General features: G+C 38.8%; 1 protein-coding gene across 12 annotated transcripts in view; it reads right to left on the reverse strand.

Moving 5' to 3' along the window:
* LOC145288114 (apicoplast pyruvate carrier 1-like) overlaps window positions 1-24,456 on the reverse strand; it is a 243,266-nt gene extending 218,810 nt beyond the window's left edge. For 2 of the 12 annotated variants that reach the window (XM_080136181.1, XM_080136172.1), the window contains exons 1-3: window positions 24,249-24,453; window positions 12,195-12,384; window positions 4,450-4,576 (exon numbers count right to left, since the gene is read on the reverse strand). In XM_080136181.1, the coding sequence (XP_079992307.1) occupies window positions 4,450-4,576; window positions 12,195-12,384; window positions 24,249-24,375 (444 nt within the window). In that variant the 5' untranslated portion in view covers window positions 24,376-24,453. Of the gene's footprint in view, window positions 1-4,449; window positions 4,577-12,194; window positions 12,385-24,248 lie in introns of all 12 variants that reach the window. The other 10 variants (XM_080136174.1, XM_080136173.1, XM_080136177.1 and 7 more) reach the window with 7 other exon arrangements.
* Window positions 24,457-25,115: the final 659 nt, after the last annotated feature.

Here is a 25,115-nt window from a genome sequence, read left to right on the forward strand (position 1 = left end):
ATCGTTTATGTATATTCATGTTTATTTAATTTATTTATTTGCTTGTTTTCTATTGTTTTGTTAGTTTTAAATCTATTTAATATCGCTATCCTAGAGTAAGTTTTATTTTGTGAACACAGTTGTTTGCTATTTCTCGTCTACAGTTTAATAGATTTTGGGGTTCTTTAAAGTACAGGATAACAAATTTTTCATGGAGGCATAATTTACATGGGTCGTCTAAATGTCTGCATGTGTTAACTTGTCTTATTATTTTCCATTCGACTACCGGCGAATGTCCGCTATTCGCTAGTGTTGTATTTATACGGTGTTTTTTTTATTTTTGAATGTACTTTTGTGGTCATAGTATCGGGTTTTTGAAATCTAAGGAAGTCATGCCTACGTAATATTTCTTGTTATTCAGGTTTTCTTTCGCAAATATTGTTGCTTGATAAACTACGCTTTTTGTTAGACATTTATTTTGAACTGGGCAAAGTGTGCGGTGTCTACAGTTGCATTTATCTTGTTCGTTATTAGTATTTTCATTTATGGCATGGTTGTTCTTGTCCGGGGTTGGTTTATTATTATTATTATTATTAAATATTATTATTATTATTATTATTATTATTATTATTATTATTATTATTATTAATATTTCTGCTAGTGTTGTTTTATTTTTGTCATGGTGTCTACTTTTTTTTATTGTTTATTTTGTTGTTGTTTACATTGTTTTCATTTAGTATTTTGTTATTATGTGATTTAATTATCATCTCTAAATTTTCGCAACAACTGTAAGATAACTTCAAGATATTTTTATTGAAGATTTTGTGTAAGGGGTTGGTTGCGGGAAAGTGTTTTTCAATAAGATCTAGAAATTTCTTGCCAAGTTTTGTTTTTAACATTTGATTTTATGGAGCCGTATACCAAATTATAGTTCTTTTCTTCTATTTTTAATTTTATTATAGTTGTTGGTGTTTTGTTGCTTATATCTGATATCGATATTTTTGTCGCTTGAGTTATTACTGAGTCTACTTACGATCGAGTTAGGAATGTGTTTTATAATTGATGGTGGGTGGTTGGACTTAGGGTTTACGTAAATTGGAGTAGCGTTATCTTTTAAATATGGTTCATATGTGTTTTTATCTAAGTTTAACGTGACGTCTAGGAAGTTTGTTATTTTTATGTTAGCTGATACGTCTGCTTTTAGGCCTAATTTTTTCATTTCCTTGTGTATGATTTTCTTAAAGTTTTCTCCCTTCACTTTGTTGGAGTTTTTTATTATAGCTATACCGTCATCTCTATATAGGCCGATATCCGTAGTATCGAGTATGCTTGTGAGGGTATATAGAATGATGCCTCTGCAGAATCCCTTGCACCCTTCGCCAAATCAAACGAATTTTTCATTTTAGTTTTTATCCATTGATTATTGTTATTTATTAGAACTGATTTTCTACATATTTTAATGATGTTGATTTCTTCCGAGGATAAACAAACAAATCAAACAAGACCTAGAACTAAACCAGTGGGCAAATACCACCGAAGCAATCAACTGGTTTAAAAATATAGAAAACAAAGATAAATGTACGTTCATACAGTTTGACATCATAGACTTTTATCCCTCGATATCCGAAGAACTTTTTAACATTGCCCTAGAATTTGCCGAGGCATACACTGATATATCCTCGGAAGAAATCACATCATTAAAATATGTAGAAAATCAGTTCTAATAAATAGCAATAACCAATGGATAAAAACTGAAATGAAAAATTCGTTTGATTTGGCGATGGGTGCAAGAGATTCTGCAGAGGGATCAGATCTTGTGGGATTATTCATTCTATATACCCTCACAAGCATACTCGATACTACGGATATCGGCCTATATAGAGATGACGGTATAGCTATAATAAAAAACTCCAACAAAGTGAAGGGAGAAAACTTTAAGAAAATCATACACAAGGAAATGAAAAAATTAGGCCTAGAAGCAGACGTATCAGCTAACATAAAAATAACAAACTTCCTGGACGTCACGTTAAACTTAAATAAAAACACATATGAACCATATTTAAAAGATAACGCTACTCCAATTTACGTAAACCCTAAGTCCAACCACCCACCATCAATTATAAAACACATTCCTAACTCGATCGTAAGTAGACTCAGTAATAACTCAAGCGATGAAAATGCATTTAACAGGTCAACCAATATCTACGAAAACGCCCTAAAAAATAGTGGATAAAAAAATATCGATATCAAAGATAAAAACAAAACACCAACAACTATAATAAAATTAAAAATAGAAGAAAAGAACTATAATTTGGTATACGGCTCCATACAATCAAATGTTAAAAACAAAACTTGGCAAGAAATTTCTAGATCTTATTGAAAAACACTTTCCCGCAACCAACCCCTTACACAAAATCTTCAATAAAAATACCTTGAAGTTATCTTACAGTTGTTGTGAAAATTTAGAGATGATAATTAAATCACATAATAACAAAATACTAAATGAAATGAAAACAATGTAAACAACTACAAAATAAACAATAAAAAAGTAGACACCATGAAAAAAATAAAACCAACACTAGCAGAAATAATAATAATAATAATAATAATAATAATAATAATAATAATAATAATAATAATAATAATAATAATAGACCAACCCCGGACAGGAACAACCATGCCATAAATGAAAATACTAATAACGAACAAGATAAATGCAACTGTAGACACCGCACACTTTGCCCAGTTCAAAATAAATGTCTAACAAAAAGCGTAGTTTATCAAGCAACAATATTTGCGAAAGAAAACCCGAATAACAAGAAATATTACGTAGGCATGACTTTCTTAGATTTCAAAAACCCGATACTATGACCACAAAAGCACATTCAAGAATAAAACACACCGTATAAATACAACACTAGCGAATAAATACTGGGAACTCAAAGAAAGCGGACATTCGCCGGTAGTCGAATGGAAAATAATAAGACAAGCTACCACGTGCAGATATTTAGACGACCCATGTAAATTATGCCTCCATGAAAAATTTGCTATCCTGTACTTTAAAGAACCCCAAAATCTATTAAACTGTAGACGAGAAATAGCAAATAACTGTGTTCACAAAATAAAACTTACTCTAGGATAGCGATACAAAATAGCTTTAAAACTAACAAAAACAATAGAAAACAAACAAATAAATAAATTAAATAAACATGAATATACATAAACGATCACACATATATGTATATATATATGTATGTGTGCATGTATGTGTGTACACATATGTATATTTATATATATATAAAAAGGAGGAAAACGTCTACCTTAAACCACTAACCTAGTTCTAAAATAGATCCTTTGTTCGATAAAATGCATGCCCATTGGCTGATGGGAAGGGGCGCGGTGGATACTAGAAAGCTGATTGACTAACTAAAATCCTCAACATATATAAAAACGAGAAACAACCACAGAATTCGCGCATAACTTGACGACTCCTATAGTGGATGAAACGCAGAATATTCAGTGTAGCTTAATCGCCATATATATTTTATAAATTACTAACTAGCTCTACCTACGTATTGAGCACTTTTGAAGTAAATACTTACAGTTTACGCATAAGTCTATACTTTCGTATATTAATTTTATGTGAGTAAATGAAGTAGTTATATATATATATATATATATATATATATATATATATATATATATATATATATTTCCCCGAAAGGTGACGACAGGAAATGTGCAGAAGATTTTGTTGCTGCTGATGTTTTTATATACTGCGTGGTGTTTAACAAACCTTACAAATAATATCGAATTCATTGTTATTTCTTTCTCAGAAGTTTATGCTTTCATAAGCCAATACTTATTTGTACTCGAACAAAGTTTACACTTTATTTTAATTAACAGATAAATTTATTTTAGTGTGTACAAATTGAAAATATTTTCTTAAGTATTTTGCTATCTGCTATTACTTTAAATATTGGTTTATTTACTTTATGTTTTTATTTGTTATGTATATATAGTTATGTAAAATTAAATGTTATACTATTATTGCAGTTTATTGCTATTTTACATCTAGAGTTTACTATGTTTGAAGATTTTTAAAATTGTTAATATCAAACTTCTCATTAAAACAAAATCTCCACGGGTCGTCGACTTATCTATTGGTACTAGTCAAACGTATTATTTACGAGAATTCAACTTTTGTGTTCCCAGTAATGCTTCGGTATTGATGCTTTTAATCAATGATTCCTCGTATTGAATATTCTTTTATTGTTTCATTTTGATTTAAAACTTAAGGAAGTTATTTTGGTTTTATTGTGATTTCATAAACAATTTCCTAATAGTACAGAATTGATTTTAACCTGTCTTTATTGATGAAATTGTTTTTAACAGCATTAATTATGTTAATATGCATTAATTATGTTAATAAGGTAGTAAGTTCAAATATAAATATAACGAAATATTTACTCGCATAGCACACCCAAGAGGTATAAAGTATGACATTCCATCTGCGGCGCCTGGCAATACGGCATAAGTAAGCAGTGCATAGATGAAGCCTTCGTTGAGTGTGAAGTACGTCAGGGCAACACCACCACTGAAATATAAAACACAAGTTAAAAATATTTTTCTTATTTCATTGTTTATATTGTTTAACCTTTTCAACGTTTATAATTTTATGTTTCGACCTACTTCAGTTACATGATTAATTTATTTATGCTTTTTTTTGTTTAAAAATGATTTATGTGGATTGTGTCAGTAAGTTGCTGTCACTAGAGCACTTCACTTCCATGGACAGTTGATTTTGTTGCCAAAGAAAACACGAATATACACGTATCAATATTCAGCATATTTTAAAAAAGATCACATTACATAAATGAACTATAAATATAAGGAAGACCAGAGAATTCATCAGATGAAATGTAGTAGACATAGAAATAGAGAGACGTAAATTAGCAATGCTTCATTGAGTTCTGCATTGATTCATAAGAGTAGTAGTTGATGGGCAAAAAATCAGGAGCTCACAGTATTAATGCTGGAGTCTCTCAGGGGTCGATCCTTGGCCCAACTCTTTTCCTGATCTACATTAATAATCTTCCAAATCACATCCTTACATCATTCATAGACATTTATTCTGATGACACTACTATCTATGGTAGCACATCTAAGACTGTAAACGACCAAGTTCTCTCCTCTGATCTTGAGCACCTGTTACAATTGGGAAAGGAGTGGCTGGTTACTTTTAATGCATCTAAAACCGAGCTTTTATCTTTACATCATCAACACTCTGATCCCCATCTGGCATCAATTGAAATGAATGGCTCTCGTCTTGGGGAAGCCTCATGTTTTGATAAGCTTCTGAGCTTGACCTTTACTCCTGATCTTAAATGGAACACGTACATCAAATCTGTTGCCAAGGCCGCTGGAAAAATAGTGGGATCCTTCTATCGATCCAGTAGATATCTCACTGCTGATGCAATTCTCTATCTATATAAGAGCTAGGTACGTCCAAGGATGGAATACTGTTGCCATACTTGGGCAGGAGCTGCTAGAAAAGACTTGTCCTGCCTTGATAAAGTTCAAAATAGACTTCGTAGCCTCGGAGGAGATGTCCTTTTCTCTTCCCTTCAATCTCTATATCACAGAAGAGACGTTGCGAGCCTGTCTCTGCTTTATCGTTATTTTCATAGCAAGTGCTCTACTGAGTTTCAATCTATGGTCCCCCTCGACAAACTTTCGCAAGAAACACTCGTCTAGCTGAAAACACTATCAATAATTTCCCCCACTTTTTATCTCTGCTTAAACCTAAACATAGATTCCATGAACAAAGCTTCTTTCTTAGAACTGCACGCCTGTGGAATTGTCTTCCGTTTTCCTGCTTTTCAGCTGACTACAATATGGTTGTCTTCAAGTCCAACGTAAACAAGTTCTTGATGAGCCGTTCCACTTAAGTTAACAAATTTACCGAATTTCCATTACTAACGATGTTGTCCAAATGTACTACTGTACACTCTTAACCCTTATCCTCGAGTGGTCTCTGGGCCTTTGTAAATGGTTATGCCTATGTAAAAAGACCCTCGATCATACAGATGTAAAATACAGACCTGTCTACTAACCCAATGCCTCTTCATGCCCCAGAAAAGTAAAAACAGGAGGTTTTCGGGGTCCCTGAGGTTTGTCACAGCAGGGGAAGTATAATCAACTGATAGAGGATTAGAGGAATAAAATAAAATGCATATCCCTCCGACCTACTCTCTAATGAAAGTTTCCTTCATGGACATCCCTAGAAGAAACGAAGAAACATCCCTAGAAGAAACATAACAGGCGGCTATGGTTCTCTCCAGAATGTGCCGCTTCCATTCTTGTATTTTGCATGGTCACTTTTTCCACGTTCTCAAATGGGCTGGTGTAGTTCACTTTCAGCTCATTGAAGCATTGTGAATGAGAGCCCTTATCCTTCTCTGCACTGGTATTCGAGCATTATTTTCACTGTCCCACTCCTCATCTCTTTCTGGGATAATTTCTCTGTGACTTCTTTGTGGAAAGTAAAATGTCCCACATGGCGTACATTATTTGGCAGATGTAGGTCGCCGGAATGTTTACTTTTGTGAGGAACTTTAAGATGTCCTCCGTTTTCAGTCCTAGAATGCGATTCTCCTTGATTCCAAGAGTCATAATGGATAAATCGTTGTCCTCTATATCCCTCTAGTTATCATGAACAGGCAGTATATTGTAGTCCTGCGGGCTCATTTCTTCTCCGGAGTTTTTTTCCGAAGCAGACTTCCCTGATGATGTTGCTTTGCTTTGTTAGCTTTATAGAGAATCTTGGTGGTGCAAGTCGAGGGAAACACCATACTGGGTAAAATTTCTTTTCTTGCTTTTGGTGGAGTCACTCTGTGGGGAAGTGTTCTACATATTTCGGCTGGAGAGGGTGTTCATTTCTGGTACTAAGAAAATCTCTTCTAAGCGTGCATCTCCCACATTCCGAGAGCTTCTTCCAGGCAGAAAGCCCCTTCGTTTTGTATATCTGCTTCCCTTTACAGAGAGCCGTCCTTCTGTGCAGTAGCCTCTTTATAAGAGATCTTTTGAGGCTCCTCCCTTTGTGTTGCATTGAAATCCGGCAGTATGCCCCATCATACTTTGTTTTGACCTGCTCTTTGGGGAGCCGTCCTTTAGGGAGCAGCATATTTGTGAGAGCTCTTTCGAGGCTTTTAGCCCTAAGTTTGGTTAGTATCCGGGTGGTACAACGCGTCATTTTAAAATTTTCCTCCATTCTTTGGGAAGTTCTCTATTAGGGGAGTAGCCTCTTTCTTCAAGTCTTCCCTAGGTTGCTGTCCATTTCTAGGCAGTATGCTCAATCATCGATGAATTTTGCTCCCCTCTCTTTGGAGTCGTCCTTTAGAGGATCTGCAACCTCTGCAATCAAATCCACACTGAAGTATTTCTTCTCCTTCAGTTCATCTGGTTATTTTCCTTCATTTTTCCACCGCTGGTAAAAAAGTGTGTACTGCAAAAATCACGGTTTCAACCACTGCGGATTCGTTTTTAGACGAGGGCGCCGGTTTTCCCGCCAAAAAGAACTGGATCTGAAACTGGCAAGACGTGTAAATAGAACTTGAGAAATGAAGAGCTGAGAGATCTCTCCATACCTTCCAAGAAACCCAAGTAAAAACCTAACAGGCAGCTGTGGTTCTCTCCAGAATGTGCCGCTGCCATTGCACGCAGCAAACACTATTTCCACTTTCAATGAAATAGCTGTACTGAGACTAAAGTCGTCTATAGTACTGCCAACAACAACTAGAAAACAACGCAAGAAACTTGTATGCTCAGTCTGTCAAATTCAAAATAGCTGAGCAGCGGATGGTTCTCATGAATTTTGGCGAATAAAAAACAGGGTCCTAAACCAAGGCGTGTCCACATTCTCAACCATAATCAATGGATCTAAGGTAATCTCATCAGCATACAAAGCTACACTCTTTGCCAAGAATTTTGCAGCAAATTCTACCTTATGCGTTCAGAGCCACCTACCACTCGTATTGTGACCCAATCCCTTAAGCGGGGGAGAAAATGGTGCCATTAAAGGGTGAAATTGGCACCGAATTGAGGCTTTTGTTAAGTAAGCTGACGGATTTAATATATCTAATAAAAAAAGTAAAAATTTAATGATCGCAGGTTAAAGAATAGCAAAGACAAAACAAGTCATGTTTTATTAATTTTTTTATTGCAGACTATTATCCTCATCTTTTCTTAGTTGTTTCACAACGTTTCGGCCAACTATTCCTCTGGCCTTCGTCAGGTGGTAACCGCGACGGGATAGGAACTCTGAATCTCCTAACTGCATCCACTGCAATTACTGCCTTCTGTAGTTTTTGTCGTCTAACCACGTTTTGGCTAAGTAAGCCTCTGGCCGTTTTTGAGTAGGATTGAAACCACTATCTTCAGACAATTCTCACCTGGAACCGTTGCCGTTACCACCTGATGAAGGCCATAGAAATAGTTGGCCAAAACGTCGTGAAACAACTAAGAAAAGATGAGGATAATTGTCCGCAATAAATAAAATTAATAAATAATACTCATCTCAATAAAGAATTCCAATTGAATAATATAATCATGTTTTGTCTTCGCCTAAGGTCGGATATGGCCGAAGTCGTGTGAATAAATATGGATTACGCAATTTTTTGGCAAAGACTCCCTAATTTAAATGCAAGGATGTCTTGGTCAACTAACCATCAGAGAATGAATGCCAGATTTACAAATGATGTGCTGACGGCAATATCTTACAGAATTAATGAATCTCTCGATGCGGACTTCGTTTCTAGGACAATTGCGCTTGACATATCGAATGCTTTTGATAGAGTATGGCATAAAGATCTGCTACACGGAATAGCTGGAAATGTTTTCTCAATTATATAACCATGCCTCTTTGATAGGTTTATAGAAGTAGGAGTTCATGAGCAGGGATCAGAAGCTCACAGTAATAATGCTGTCGCCCTTCAGGGTCCCATCCTAGGCCCAACTCTCATCTTGATCTTTAATGATCTCCCAAATCATATTCTTAGATCATTCATATACATTTATGCAGACGACACTACCACTCATGGCAACACTTCAAAGGTCAGAAATTACCAATATCTTTCTGATTCTCTCTCCTCTTGTTGCACGTGGTGCAACGGAGGAAAAAATGGCTGGTTAATTTTAATGCATCTTAGACCAAGCTTCCCTCTTTCCATTATCAACGCTCTGATCCACATCTGGCCCCAATTGAAATAAACGGCTCTCGTCTTGGGGACGCTTTATGTTTAGACAAAGTTCCTTGTGTGTACTTCACTTCTGATCTGAATTGAAGCACATACATCAAATCCGTTGCCAAGATCGCTCCAGTAGATACCCCATTGCCGGTGCATTCCGTTACTTATATAAGGAGTCAAGTATGTCGTTAGATAGAGTACTGACACCACATGGTTACCAAACTGTTTAAGCGTTGCCTTAAGAAGTGCTTCCCAACACCCTGGAAAACCTCATCAGTATGCCATGTATTTAAGAATTCAGGTGATAAGTCTTCTCCCTCTCAATACAGACCAATAAGTCTCCTGAGTGTCATGAGCAAGTTGCTGGAATCCATATTAAATAGAGAAATAGTCAACCACCTCAGCATCAATAACCTTCTTAGTGACACGCAATATGGTTTCCGTTCTGCTAGATCTACAGCAGACGTGCTAACAGTTATATCACATAGAATTAGCGAATCTCTTGACAAAGGCTTCCTTTCAAGGGCAATTGCTCTTGACATATCAAAGGCCTTCGATAAGGTATGGCATAAAGGCCTACTTTACAAGATTTCAAGCTACGGTATAACTAGAAATGTTTTCTCTACCATTAAATCATTTCTCTCTGATAGGCTCATAAGAGTAGTGGTTGATGAGCAGAAATCAGAGGCCCACAGTATTAATGCTGGAGTCCCTCAGGGGTTCATCCTGGGCCCAACTCTCTTCTTGATCTACACCAATGATCTCCCAAAACACATACTAAAATTATTCGTTGACATCTATGCTAATGACATGACTATCTATGGCAACACATCAAAGGCCGTAAATGACAACGTTCTCTCTGATTCTCTCTCCTCAGATCTTGAGTGCATGGTTCAGTGGGGGGGGGAAGAGGTGGCTGGTTACTTTTAATGCATCTAAGACCAAGCTCCTATCATTACATCATAAACGCTCTGATCCCCATCTGGCATCAATTGAAATGAATGGCTCTCGTCTAGGGGAGGCCCCATGTTTTGATAAACTTCTGGATTTGACCTTTACTCCTGATCTGAAATGGAACACATACATCAAGTCTGTTGCCAAGGTCGATGGGAAAATGGTGGGATCCTTCTACCGCTCCAGAAGATATCTCACTACTGATGCAATTCTCTATCTATATAAAAGCCAAGTACATCCAAGGATGGAGTACTGCTGCCACATCTGGGCAGGAGCTGCTAAAAACAGCCTATCCTGCCTTGACAGAGTACAAAATAGACTTTGTGGCTTGGTGGGGGATGCCCTTTTCTCTTCCCTGCAACCTCTCTCCCATAGAAGAGACGTTGCGAGCCTGTCTCTGTTTTATCGTTATTTCCATGGCAAGTGCTCGTCTGAGCTCCATTCTCTGGTCCCCCTTCGCCAATCTTTCACAAAAAAACACCCGACTAGCTGAAACCACTGTCAATAATTTTCCCCACTCTTTATCTGTGCCTAAATCAAAACGTAGATTCCATGAACAAAGCTTCTTTCTTAGAACTGCACGGCTGTGGAACTCTCTGCCGCTTGCCTGTTTCCTCCACCCCCCCCCCCCGGAATTCAACTTGGATCTCTTCAAGTCCAACACAAACAAATTCCTGATGAACCGCCCCCTTAAGTAATGACACCTTATCAAATCCCAATACAAACTATTACTACGATACTATCCCATTGATTACTGTACACACAATAACCCTTATCCCCGAGTGGCTCCTGGGCCTTGATAAGTGGTGACTCCCATGTAAAAAAAAAATTTTTTTTAGAAACACATCTGGGCAAGAGCTGCTCGGAACACTTATACTCCTTTGGCAGAATTCAAAACCGACTTTGTAATCTAATAATTGATGCTCTTTTCTCTTCTCTAAAACCTCTTTCCCACAGAAAAGACGTTTGTCTCTGCTTTAGAGATATCTACTTTGTTCTACCACCCTTTCTTAAGTAGGATATTGAAAGCCACTGCTGTTACTCAACGCAGACGAAGGGCAAGAATATATTTGCTCTAAATTATGATTGTATTATATTTAGTTATGTAGAAGATATATCCATTTGGCCATCGCACCTTATCTGAAGTTTGGTATTAAAAGCCACTGATGTTTTTCAAAAAATACACAATGTGAACGATATATTTCTTATGATTATGATTGTATTTTATTTTGTAATATAGAAGATGCCCATCAGCTCATGGCCGCCCTGTCTTAAGTCGGATAGTGTAAACTACTGTTGCGATTCAAGGTATACACAAAGTCAGCAATATATATCTATGCATTATGATTGTATTTTTTGTCATACAGAAGATATCAACTTGGGCGAGGTCGCTCTGTTTTAAGACGGATATTAAAATCTACGGCTACTATTTAATGCATACATAAGCTCAACAATATATTTCTTATAAATTATGGTTGTATTTTATTCTGTAATATAGAAAATAGCTACTTATCATGGTCACACTATCTTAAGCCGGATATTGAAAGCCATCGCTGCTATTCGGTGCATACACAAGGTAAACAATATATTTGTTATGAATTATGATTATATTTTATTTTGTAATATAGAGGATATTCACTTGGTCATACTCACCTTTTCTTAAGTCGAATATTGAAAACTACTGCTGCTATTTAAGGCTTAGGCATTGACAGTTATTTTTTATCTGATGTAAACTCGTGTGAATTTTAGATACATTTATTTTAATTTGAGATTCGATTTTTTTTATTTGATATCTATATGTTTTAATTTTATTTTTATTTTTTTCGATTCCAAATCCACCTGTTTTTAATTGCGATTCCTTCTCTTTAATTTGATGTCCTTTAGGTTTAATTTAAATTTAGTAATCTTAATATGCTGTTATTTTAAATTCATTTTATAAACTTGAAGTTAAGCTATTCTATTTTGAATGTGGACCGCTTTAGATAAATTTTATATTAGTTTTGTCTCACTCACCTGAACAATAAACAACCAATCAGAATCGTAAAATGTGTTCCAATTATCCTTTCCATCATCCCACCAATGAATGCGAATAGTGCCTGGAAAATTGCATTACTGGAAACTATCCATGATGCTTTCTCATAGTTTAGAGTAGGAGAAAATCCTCTGGCCCTCAAATATGAGACGAAGTACGGAACCATGTTCCCTAAATGTAAAAAAAAAGAGGCTTATTCTAGAATTAAGTTTTCCAGTGGTGCTTCACAAGTGATTATTCTTCAGATTTCTTATATTCTTCACTTCTTTCAATAAAAAATTACTTCAGAACAGCAGTCTATCCTTAGATCATTGCTAATGATAGTCTTCTTTACAATTAGACAATAAACTTGCTTGGGATAGTTAGTCGGTATCATTTTTCGATGTAGTTTGTTTCGAAACGAAAGCCTGCGGTTCGGAGGCAGAGAATTATTGACTGATAAAGGTTGCAAAGCGTGTCTGTATGTGCGTGTGATGTTTGTGTAAAAGTGAAAGAAGCTACATAAAATCTAAAAGTGTATTTTCATGTAAACTTTACTGTAGAATACATTTGTAGTGGTCCCGAATCTCTAACCTTAGGGAGCTCTGGAGGCCGAATTTTATTTAAATTTAAAATATATTCTACGTTGATAAAATTTATTTTATATGTACGAAATACATCGGGGGACAAATTTGAAGTGATTCCGAATCACTAAGTTGTCCTCACGGTAACAAATATGTACCTGCTCTCACCACTAAGTGACTTACGGAAGATGACTTGAAACTTCACATACATATACTGATTTTAATGCAATTAAATCATATTAAATGTTTTCTAATATTTCGGCGTTTAGTGACTATCTTAAGTAGCAAAGTGGAATGAGGGGAAGAAAGTAGAAATAAAGAAGGTAATATGGTATTATAAGCATAGTTAAAACGTACATAGTAGTAATCCCACTTAATCTCGAGGAACGTTGGGTCTTCTTGTTAGTATTTTATTATTTCTATTTTCTCCATAGCTATACAAAAAGCTAATAGTATTACACTATTATATAGAATAATTATTCACAGAAAGCAGTAAATATATATACATATGAGTGTGTATATATTTTTGTGTATGGCTATGTCAAAAGCACTCAAAGAAATCTTAAGACTAAAACGGCAGAAACAACCTGGCAGTCATAGAAATAGAAGAATAGTTCATCTAAGAAATATGAAAACTACAAGATGGCAGAGTCTTTAGATGCGTCTATTTAAGCAGCTTGTTTCGCGACCAGAATACTATTTTAATCTAAACCGAAAAGACCCAGTAAAATGCTATTTCAATTATATGTGAAACAGACCAATGGAAATGCTATTTCAATCTTATGCGTTATAGACCTGCTTAAATACTATTTCAATCCTACGCATAACAGACCAACAAAAATGCTTTCCTTTTCAATCTTACGTATAAGAGACCCACTAACATGTTATTCCAATAATACATGTCCCCAAAAAACTATAATCTTATTTCAATCTTACGGGTAACAGACACATAGAGATCCTATTTCAATCTTATGTGTAACAAATTCTGAATATCTTTATTTTAATCTTTACGCACAAGAGACCCACTAAAATGCTATTTTAACATAAGCGTATCGGCCACAAGAAAATTATGCTTAAATTTTAAACGTTAAAAAAGACAAGAATACCTCCTCAATCAGTTTTATATAAATTTAATAATGTGTGCCTGCTTATATTTGTATGTACGGGATTCACTCCTAAACTAACCAAATGGCTATTACTGATTCTGGAATACAGTTGCTAGACATACGTTGTCATTTGAGCTGTATTTATTTTAATTTTCTTTGATTCGTGAATAGTGAATTTTTGACATAAGAGAAATAAAGCTGAAAAATTACTTTTAATTATAACAGTGGTGTTCATAGGGGTAAAGTTTATATTTTCAAAACATACATTATGCAAAGAAAAACAACAACTTACATCAGAAAATGTAAAAAAAAAGAATGGCACAATTACTCGATATAACCCCCTTAATGCAAATGTTCGTAACATCTTTAAACAGTGTGTAAAATCAACGCTGTTACTTTTTAAAATCTAACTTCTATTAACCACACATCGATGTACAAATTATAAAAATATCTACATAACATACGATAAAAGATAAATAATGAATACTACAAGAAAAGAAAAGTAAAAATAATAATAGAAATTAAAAGATAGAAAACAGGAATGATATATACGCAGATCATAGGAAACAACTAAAGAACAAAGTTAGCGGGTACTTACAAAACGGAAATAGAAATGTACAAAGAGAGATGATATAAACGTAAATAACAGAAATAAATGGGCAAACCTAAATTATTAACAACGTATAACTGAATAGCAGATATCAAATGGACCAAACAAAATGATTTATAATTAAATAACAGTATTTAATAGGGGTACAGAAATTAATGTATAGCATTAATGAACAGGAAAAAACAAATAATATACGCACAAATAACAGAACTAATATGATGAATTGAAATTAAGTGATAATTACAGGGTGAACAGAAAGTCCTTGGACCATTTTTAGTTTTAAAATTAAATGTTGTTAAAATCACCTTTTCTCTTTTCGAATAAAGTAAGTATTTACTCTAACTATTGATCTAATTATTTTCAACAAAAATATTAAAATAATTTTGTTTAAACTTTCAGAAAAATGAACAAACGAGAGGCCATAATTCAGCTTCATTGCGCGGGAAGGACAAACTCAGAGATTATTAAGCTCTTGAAAGTGGCTAAATCCACCGTGTACACCGTGAAACAAAAATGTAATAGGCAAAAAAAAAAAATGTTCTGTCAGCAACAGTACAACTTCAAAATAGTCAATATCGCCCACCTTCAGAAGAGAGGGAATTCCTGTCCGTGATAACCGTGGTAAAAGAAGACACACTCCAATCGCCAGAAACACCCACACACACAATTTGCAGGGCACTGCCAACTCGTCTCTAGCCTCCTGCTTTTATAGTGGCCGGGAATTATCCATTTGCATAATCACATGAGAAAGAAACGTGATTTTCCGAGAGTTGCATGGGGTAAACGCTAATAAAACCCCCCGGACGCCATCTTGGAATTCTCTTTTTTCCCCCAACCGGTGACACAACAGACGTACCCGAGGTAAGCTCTTTTTCCCCTCATTTTAGTTATTGCTACTTCTGATACACTCCTCCCTGATCTCATGATCACAAATGGGGCAGGGGGGCAGTCGTCTCTGTCTGGTACTTCTCCGAAGAACCGGGGCAGCACTTCCTCCCTGCCATCCTCCTCATCGCCATTATTGCCACCAGTCTGCTCCATAGGCGGTGTTTCACAATCAGGGCAGGGGGGCAGTATTCGTTTCTGTCGGGTACTCCTTCGTAGAGGCAAGACGGGTGGTCCTTCCTCCGCTTCTTCAGTATGTACATTATATGGCTCAAAATCCTCTTCGTCGTCCTGCATCATACTCTCTGTCTTTTCAGAAGACATCATACTGTCTGAGTCTCCCTCTTCCTCCGATGTAACAACATAATGGCGAGGGCGCAAATCCTTCACGTGACGAGGCACACCGTCCACCAAAATTGACTGAGGGCTGATCACCTTGGTCACCTCACCCTTGCCGAACCTCGTGGTACATCGATTTTGCGGTCTTTTGACCCATACGCGATCTCCAACCTGGTAAAAGCTGTTCTTGGGACCTGGGGATGCAGTTGCGAGATTAGTCTCCTTTACTCGAACTTCGTATTGATAAATCCTGTTGGCAGGCGCAGTGGAGGGAGATGTGTCGTCTCTTGGTGTGATGTTATACCAGTAGACAGCCTCCTGTATGGGACAACACATTCTAGCCACTATTCGTTTCACTGTACGGTGACATCGCTCCGCTATGCCATTCCCGGCTGGAGCGTATGCACAACGGAATCGCAAGTGAACTCCCCATTTACATGCAAATGCTTGGAACATATTGCTGCAGAAAGCTGTGTCATTGTCTAAAAGGAGTTCATGCGGCGCGCCACGCTCGAGGAACACTGCCTCCAACTGATGAATCACGCTTGCCGATTCCTGCCTTGCCAATTTCCTCCAAATGGAGAAACGCGATGGACCACAGTCTGTTAAAGTTAAAAAATGGAAGGTGCCATAATGCGTGATATCCATTCCAATTCTCTGCCAATTCTTGATAACTTCCAGCTTTCCCTTTTCCCACCTGACTGGCGCTGGGTCAATGGACTGACATTCCTCGCATTTCTGTATGACCGTTCTGACAGTTGCTTTTGTCGTGGTTGGACATCTTCTCCTGACAAAGTAGGTAGTGTGTCGCACCCCCGGATGTCCACTATCTTTGTGAATAGCCATGATTTGACTCTCATCCAGCTCGTCTGTGTGGACCGCGCCTATCACTGGGTCAAGACCGTTTTTCTTTTTCATTGCCTCAAACCACCACTGTGGCACTCGTGTCAGTCGGTCAGCAATGTTTTGTGCTGATGGAACCAGCGTCACATCCACTGTCAGCCCGTACTCTTTCACGAGCTCCTTAAGAGTGCTTAATCGCCTCCTAATAAGCATCTCGCTTGCTGCTTTGGTGCGTACTCGCGCCTTTCCAGTTAGCGTGTCCGAGACCCAATGGTATACGCAAACAGAATCTGTCTTTATGTGTAGCACCTTGCTCTGCCACTGGAGAGCCAAATTGATGCCTTTCAATACGGCATCCAGTTCAGCCAAGTTGATATGTTGAGAGTCATCTTCAGGTCGCAGCCAACATACATCTTCCAACACAGTTTCACACATCTCCAAGGCTGCCCCAATTGCTAGGGAGCTAGCATCGACCCATACATTCAGCTCTTTGCCGTCCACACACCAATTTCCCTGTGCCGGATCGTTCTGCTGCGCAGATTTTAAGGTTTCGAACATCATACGATGTAGTACGGCATCCCTTGCTTCATCATCCCAGTCCTTCGTTACCAAACTTACTCTCCTTCTGAGTATTCCGCAAGCCACACGAAGCCAACCGCACACCGGAAAGTGCCCGACAAGTCGACCACACAGGGAAAAGATTGTTCGTCGCGTAACAATACTGGGAGCCTCCGGAATTGCATTTCCTCGCTTCCACCGCAGTTCATTGCATTCCATCCTGACTGCCAATCCCAGCACCCGTGCACCGTCCTTCAACTGCTCCGGGTTCTTGCACTCCAACCCGAACTGCGCGAGGTGTTCTCTCACACGGGTCGCGGGCACCACGTCTTCATTGACAAAAATGTCATCAATGTAAGCAGATGCTGCGCGGCTTATAACTTCTTCCTGAGATAGTACTTCGCTGACAATTGCTCTCATTATCAAGGGAGCCACATTCAAACCAAACCCCAGACGGGTCAGACAGTATTTTTTCCCATCGATTTCCACAGTCTGGTATGGCCACACTGTCTCATGGACCCGGACGTGTAGTTATGCTCTTCTGAGGTCCAGTAGAGACACGTTAGCACCTTTTTGTCTCCACTCACGCAGCTTAGCCGCACAAACATCTGCGTTGACCGTAAATGCGTCTACGTAATGATTTAGCTCCCGGTAGTCCATCACCGGGCGCACTTTGGCTTTGTTCTGCTGTATCACAGCCATCAGGGGAATTAGACCTTTGGGGGGTCCCAATTTATCCTCTGGGTATGGCACGAGCCAACCATTATCTATCCAGGTGTGGAGCTCCTGCGTGTATTCTTCACGAATTTCTGCTGCCACTGGGTACTCTGACACTCGATTATGCAGCCTTTCAGGGGGGTGGTTCACAGACCATTTCCACGATACGGTCCACGTTCGGTTTTGATAGTCAAAGGTAGCAGTGAAATCTGGTTCATCGATAGAAATGGCTGCGCATTTAATACTTTTCCTGGCGCCCAGCCGCACTGATCCTGTAGGCTTGACAACAACACCTCCTAGAGCTTTTATGGCGTCGATCCCTAGAAGCAAATCAAATCCCAGTGGCTTGCCATGCACCACCAACACATCGACTCTTGCAGACACACCTTCATCAGTGGATACAGAGACCGTTCCAACACCGCAGCACGCATGGGACATTCCACCAACTGTGTTGACATTTACGTTTGTTTTTCTCCAAGACCGGCACCGGTCTGCATGTAAAATTGTCCTGGAGCATCCTGTATCAATAAGCACCAAACATCGTGTCCCGTCAACATGGATGCTTATCACCGGGAGCGTCGTGTTCACATCTTGGTTGGGAAGGAGACTGGCTCTTATGCGTCCTCCCCTTGCTCGTTTCCCGAGCAGTTCCGAGCCCAGTGTCCACTCTCACCGCAACGGTAACACCGTGTTCCACATTTTCGACAGTCCCTTGCAAGGTGGCCTTTAACATTGAATTTGAAACAGGTCACGTTAACAGGATTATTCTGGGCCCTGTTGTTGGGTGAGCGTGTGGCCGCAACCACATCCTGATTTTGTTTGCCAGTCGTCGTCAAAATTCTCGCTCTCGATATTAGCTCCCCCATGGTCAGGGCTTTGATGTTCGGCACCTGTTGAAGAGCAATTGAGATGGTGTCAGGGAATCCAGTGACAAAAGTTAATTTTGTGAGTCTCTCTAAGCTTTCTCCTGTGAATCCGGCCAATCCAACCAACTGCCTGATTTTGTTGGCGTACACATCCACACGTTCACCAGCCCATCTAACCATAGTTATTTTTCTATATGCTGCAAACGCGTCATCAGTAAATGCCTCCTTTAATCGAGCCTCAATCTGGTCTATTTTCTTTTGATCGTCCTCCTCCATTTCCATGTAGAGGGCCAGCGCATCGCCTTCCAGGTATAAAGGTAGCAGACTCGCTACGTCATCCACCTGCTGAAGTTGTGCGACAAGTCTCACTTTTTTCAGCCACGCTACAACGTCTCCCTCGCCAGAGAACGGCTTGATAATATCACTGCTTATCCGCACCTTCGCCATATTCGGGCCGAAATAGCTTGAAACAAAAATGTAGTAGGCAAAAAAAAAAAAATGTTCTGTCAGCAACAGAACAACTTCAAAATAGTCAATATCGCCAACCTCCAGAAGAGAGGGAATTCCTGTCCGTGATAACCGTGGTAAAAGAAGACACACTCCAATCGCCAGAAACACCCACACACACAATTTGCAGGACACTGCCGACTCGTCTCTAGCCTCCTGCTTTTATAGTGGCCGGGAATTATCCATTTGCATAATCACATGAGAAAGAAACGTGATTTTCCGAGAGTTGCATGGGGTAAACGCTAATAAAACCCCCCGGACGCCATCTTGGAATTCTCTTTTTCCCCCCAACCGGTGACACAACAGACGTAACCGAGGTAAGCTCTTTTTCCCCTCATTTTAGTTATTGCTACTTCTGCTACAGTTGTGAACAGATTTAAAGAACTTGGTACATCTGAAGACCGTCCTAGGAGTGAAAGACTTCGCACTGCTCGAACAATGAAAGTGATTAAAGTTGTCCGAGAGAGGGTAAGGAGGAACCTGAAGAGATCTGCAAGACAAATGGCTAAAGACATGAATGTGAGCGTGACCTCGATGAGAACCATCATAAAAAACGATCTCCAGTTGTCCCCCTACAAGATGAGAAAGAGACAGTACCTCACACCTGCCCAAAAGCACAAGTGACTTGAAAGAGCAAAGCTTCTTCTTGGAGAACTAAAGGCTGGCACGGCAGAGCGAGAGATCGTTTTTTCTGCTGAAAAAACGATCTCTCGCTCTGCCGTTCCAGCACACGGAGCACATGAGGTTATACTGAGTGTGTATCTCTTAGATACACACTCAGTATAACCTCATGAGGTTATACTGAGTGTGTATCTCTTAGATACACACTCAGTATAACCTCATGTGCTCCGTTGTTATTTGTATAAATAAAATAGTACATGCTTGTATGTGTGTGAGCTTATCAGTGTGAAAATAATTAACCGATATACCGTTAAACTACTGGCCAAATAACATTTAAGTTATTTGAAAATAGTAATCATTAAACTTGCGGACATATTTCTATTACTTTTGCGCATGCACAAATTAATTCATAGCATGAAATGATTTGATTTAAAATCTTTCTTATCTATCTCTTGATAGCTCAAACAGTAGGAAACGCAGTTTGGGTTTCAATTCTAGCCGAGGACACCATCATTTCATTAACCTTTGAAATCACTATTATATATTTGGTGCAATATGATATTCAGTAGAGAATTAGCTATGTAATAATAAATACGACATCTGCATGAAATAAAATACGGAGAGTAGATAATACAGTGGATGTGTTATCGGCAGCTCCAGTAACTCTCGCTTCTCCTATTTTGTCATTCAGTCCTCATTCAATGAGTGATTTTTCCGACAAAGGGTGAAGAAAAAGCTGCTTAAAGGTCGGTAGTACTTGGTGAGTCTGAGATGTCGAAAATTTTTCTGTCTCTGTCTGTCCTTGTGGCCATGTCACTAGTAAGGGTGCTGGAGGTAAACGTTTTGTCTGGGCTGACGTTATCCGCCTGATAGTCAGGGACTCGAACCTTGGATTAACCACTAAGGAGTCTGTCCTATCAGCAGGCGCAAAGTACTGGGACTGCTGTATTGCCATTTGGTGAGTGGATTTGGACCATGCAGTAGTCTCTGGCGGGGCCTCTCGATGCCATACTAGTGGGTAATTGTTACGGCTTTACCTTTTCGTGTGCTACAAAAAAATTTTCCTGTCTTTTTCTCTCTTACTTTCCCTCTCTGTACTGCTCTAACCAAGTATGCCGACCTATTCCACAAATCCCAAACCTCAACATGAAATATCTCCAGAATAAAAACTCGATTAAACCTAGAACTCCATCTTCCAACGTAGACCCTTACTACCAGGTTTCCTTCTCCAACATCAGGGGTCTACGTTCCAATCTTCCAGAGGTTGAAACCCAATTACAGGAGACGAAACCGGACATATTATTTCTAAGTGAAACTGGAATAGGACCGACCACTTCCCTAGATGAGGTCATAATTAACGGATACTCCAATTTAACAGCTAAATCTGACACCCAAGATCGCCATGGGCATGGAATATGTGCTTACATTAAGGATGGCTTCCCATGTGGCAGGGATATCTCTAGAGAAGATCCTAATTTACCCTATATGTGCTTCAGGGTTGCACTTGCTAACACCACTGCATTTATAATTTCCCTCTATAGGCCCCACAACAGCGGAGTTACTATCTTTAAGAGCGTATCTGAGAAAATAGACCACATACTGTCTTCACATCCCTCGGCTAACAACCACATCTGTGGTGACTTCAACGTCCATAACGTAGAATGGCTGACCCATTCAAATAAGACAGATGATGAGGGGAGGTTTTGTCATGATTTTGCCATTGCTTATGACCTCACTCAGATTGTTCACGAAACCACCCATGTGCCCGATACACTCGGTCAATATGCAAGCCTCTTAGACCTTTTTCTCTCAACTTACCCTGGGCTATGTTCATGTTCCGTTCATTCTCCTCTAGGATCCTCCGACCACTCCGTCGTATCAGTTAAGATAAAAACGAAATGTAAGAAGCCCCCAGACGTACCCCTCCACCGTACTGTATACCGATACTCTATGGCTGACTGGGATAGCTTCCGTACATTCATATCTGATTTACCTCTGCATTCCGTTTTTAAAAAGGAAGTGTCCTCTATAGTATCAGATCTGACCGAATGGTTAATTGTAGGCATAGACCAATTCATACCATCTAAAAAATTCCAACAAAAACCTAACAGCCAGCCATGGTTCTCCCCAGAATGTGCTGCTGCTATTGCGCACAGAAATCACTTTTTCCATAGCTACCAACGTAATAGATGTACTGAGACTAAAGCTGCTTTCAGGTCTGCCAGCAAGGACTGTAAAAGAGTAATAAAAAATGCAAGAGAGCTATATGCCCAGTCTGTTAAATCCAAGGTAGCTGATCAGCGGCTTGGATCCCACCAGTTTTGGCAAATAACAAATAGGATCCTGAACAGAAGTGTGCGTTCTATCCCAACCATTATCAATGGACCAGAGGTCATCTCCTCAGCGTCAGACAAGGCCAAACTATTTGCAAAGAACTTTGCAGCTAATTCTACTCAATGCAACGAAGGCCATGAACTCCCCATATTTCCTCCTATAACACAGAACAAGCTAGGTAACATACAAATATCCGTGCATGAGGTCGCCAAGCTAATAAAGAACCTAGATTCCAGTAAAGCTACTGGCCCTGATGGCATCCCAATTATTGTGTTAAAAAAGCTTCAACCAGAACTTGCTCCCATACTTACGAAACTATTTAAGCGCTGCCTTAAGGAGAAGTGCTTTCCGACTACCTGGAAGACCTCATCAGTTTGCCCTGTATTTAAGAATTCAGGTGATATGTCACCTCCCTCTCAGTACAGACCAATAAGTCTCCTGTGTGTTATGAGTAAGTTGCTGGATTCCATATTAAATAGAGAAATAGTCAACCACCTCAGCAGGAATAACCTTCTTAGTGACACACAATATGGTTTCCGCTCTGCAAGATCCACCGCAGATGTGCTGACGGTTATATCCTACAGGATTAGTGAATCTCTTGACAAAGGCTTCCTTTCTAGGGCAATTGCTCTTGACATATCAAAGGCCTTCGACAAGGTATGGCATAAGGGTCTACTTCACAAGATTTCCAGCTATGGTATAACTGGAAATGTTTTCTCAATCATTAAATCATTTCTCTCCGATAGGCTCATAAGAGTAGTGGTAGAGGGACAAAAATCGGAGGCCTGCAATATAAATGCTGGAGTCCCTCAGGGGTCAATCCTGGGCCCAACTCTCTTCCTGATCTACATCAATGACCTCCCTAAACACATACTTAAATTATTCGTTGACATCTATGCTGATGACACGACCATCTACGACAACACGTCAAAGGCTGTAAATGACAAAGTTCTCTCTGATTCTCTCTCCTCTGATCTCGAGCGCTTGGTTCAGTGGGGGAAGATGTGGCTGGTTACCTTTAATGCATCCAAAACCAAACTCCTATCCTTACATCATCAACGCTCTGATCCCCAGCTGGCATCAATTGTGATGGATGGCTCTCGTCTGGGTGAGGCCCCGTGTTTTGACAAGCCTCTAAGTTTGACCTTTACTCCTGATCTTAAATGGAACACGTACATTAAGTCTGTTGCCAAGGTCGCTAGAAAGATGGTGGGATCCTTCTACCGCTCCAGAAGATATCTCACTACTGATGCAATTCTCTATCTATATAAAAGCCAAGTACGTCCAAGGATGGGATATTGTTGCCATATCTGGGCAGGAGCGGCTAAAAACAGCCTATCATGCCTTGATAGAGTACAAAATAGACTTCGTGGCTTAGTGGGGATGCCCTTTTCTCTACCCTGCAACCTCTCTCCCACAGAAGAGACGTTGCGAGCCTATCCTTGTTTTATCGTTATTTTTATGGCAGGTGCTTGTCTGAACTCTAATCTCTGGGCCCCCCTCGCTAATCTTTCATGAAAAACACCCGTCTAGCTGAATCAACTGTGAAAAATTTCCCCCACTCTATATCTGTGCCTAAATTAAGACGCGGATTCCATGAACAAAGCTTCTTTCTTAGAACTGCACGCCTGTGGAACTCTGTTCCGTCTGCCTGCTTCCCTCCGGACTACAACTTGGATATCTTCAAGTCCAATGTTAACAAATTCCTAATGAACCGCCCCCTTAATTAAACACTTCATCAAACCTCCACACTAACGTACTGTACTTGCAATAACCCTTATCCCTGAGTGGCTTCCGGGCCTTGATAAGTGGTGATCACTGTGTAAAAAAAAACTATATATATATATATGTAAGCGTATTTTCCACTGACCAAGACTGTGCGCCCCCTCCCCCTAATTTTTAATAAAATATGTTTTATTTGATAAATAAATTGGTAATTTATAGTAACCCGAAGGAATTTTACCATTTTCATACTATTAGAAAATTTTTAGAGCTTTAGAAAACAATAAAGAAAACAGAAAAACAAAAGAACAAAACGAAGCACACAAGACATGCAGAGAAATATATATATATATGTTCTGCTTACCATAAGTGTCGACCGATCCCAGAACCAGGTGGATTAAAATACCGCCAAATACAGCAAAGATACCTCGAAGTTTAATCCATTTCCTCGGTGTGATAATCTTGATAACCTGCCTCGATTCAGAAGCCATGTTTGTATATTTTCTTCACAAACTGTTTTAGTCTCTCATAAAACCAATAACTAGTAAGCAATTAGTGTTTTGCGTGTTAATAATTGGTTGTATACAAACATTAACAGGTGGTTGCTATAATCATTGGTTTACTGCTAGAAATAATTTTTTTATGGCTTACAAATTATAAACAAAATGATAATTACCAACTTCAACTTTTGTTTTTGTTTTTTTATTGCATAGTACACACAACTGAATTCAGGGTATTTTATTACAAGGAATACTACCCGAGTCTTTATTTATAGTATCAGGTTTTTCTATTTCATTTGGGTTTAAGATTTCAGGTATTTGTTGTCTCCGATTCTATTGTTTCTGCTTCGACTGCTATCATAAATATTGTTCACGGGCCTTCACTACATTATATAATTACTGTGCGACAACACAACATATGTTTGCCTAAATTCTTCAAGGGCACAAACCACAACCCCAGGGAAAACAGCACGGGGACCAACTCCTTACTTGGACATCGCTCTGACTGATAACAAACTCTGATCTTAAAATGAACCAAGCCAAATTTAATGATCGGCTACATACTCAGTCAGCGATTTCTCTCTTATGGTATGTACCTTAGAATATTTAAAACATATCAAACAGTGATTTAACTGAGAGTGTGGAGGACTAGGATATATAAATCCTAATCCTGTTACAACAGAAAATAATGAAACGAATGGAATGAAGGAAACAAAGACTCAATTGCTGGA

The sequence above is a fragment of the Euprymna scolopes genome, chromosome 11 (assembly GCF_053919585.1).
Source record: "Euprymna scolopes isolate OS-2025 chromosome 11, ASM5391958v1, whole genome shotgun sequence".
NCBI lineage: Eukaryota > Metazoa > Mollusca > Cephalopoda > Sepiida > Sepiolidae > Euprymna > Euprymna scolopes.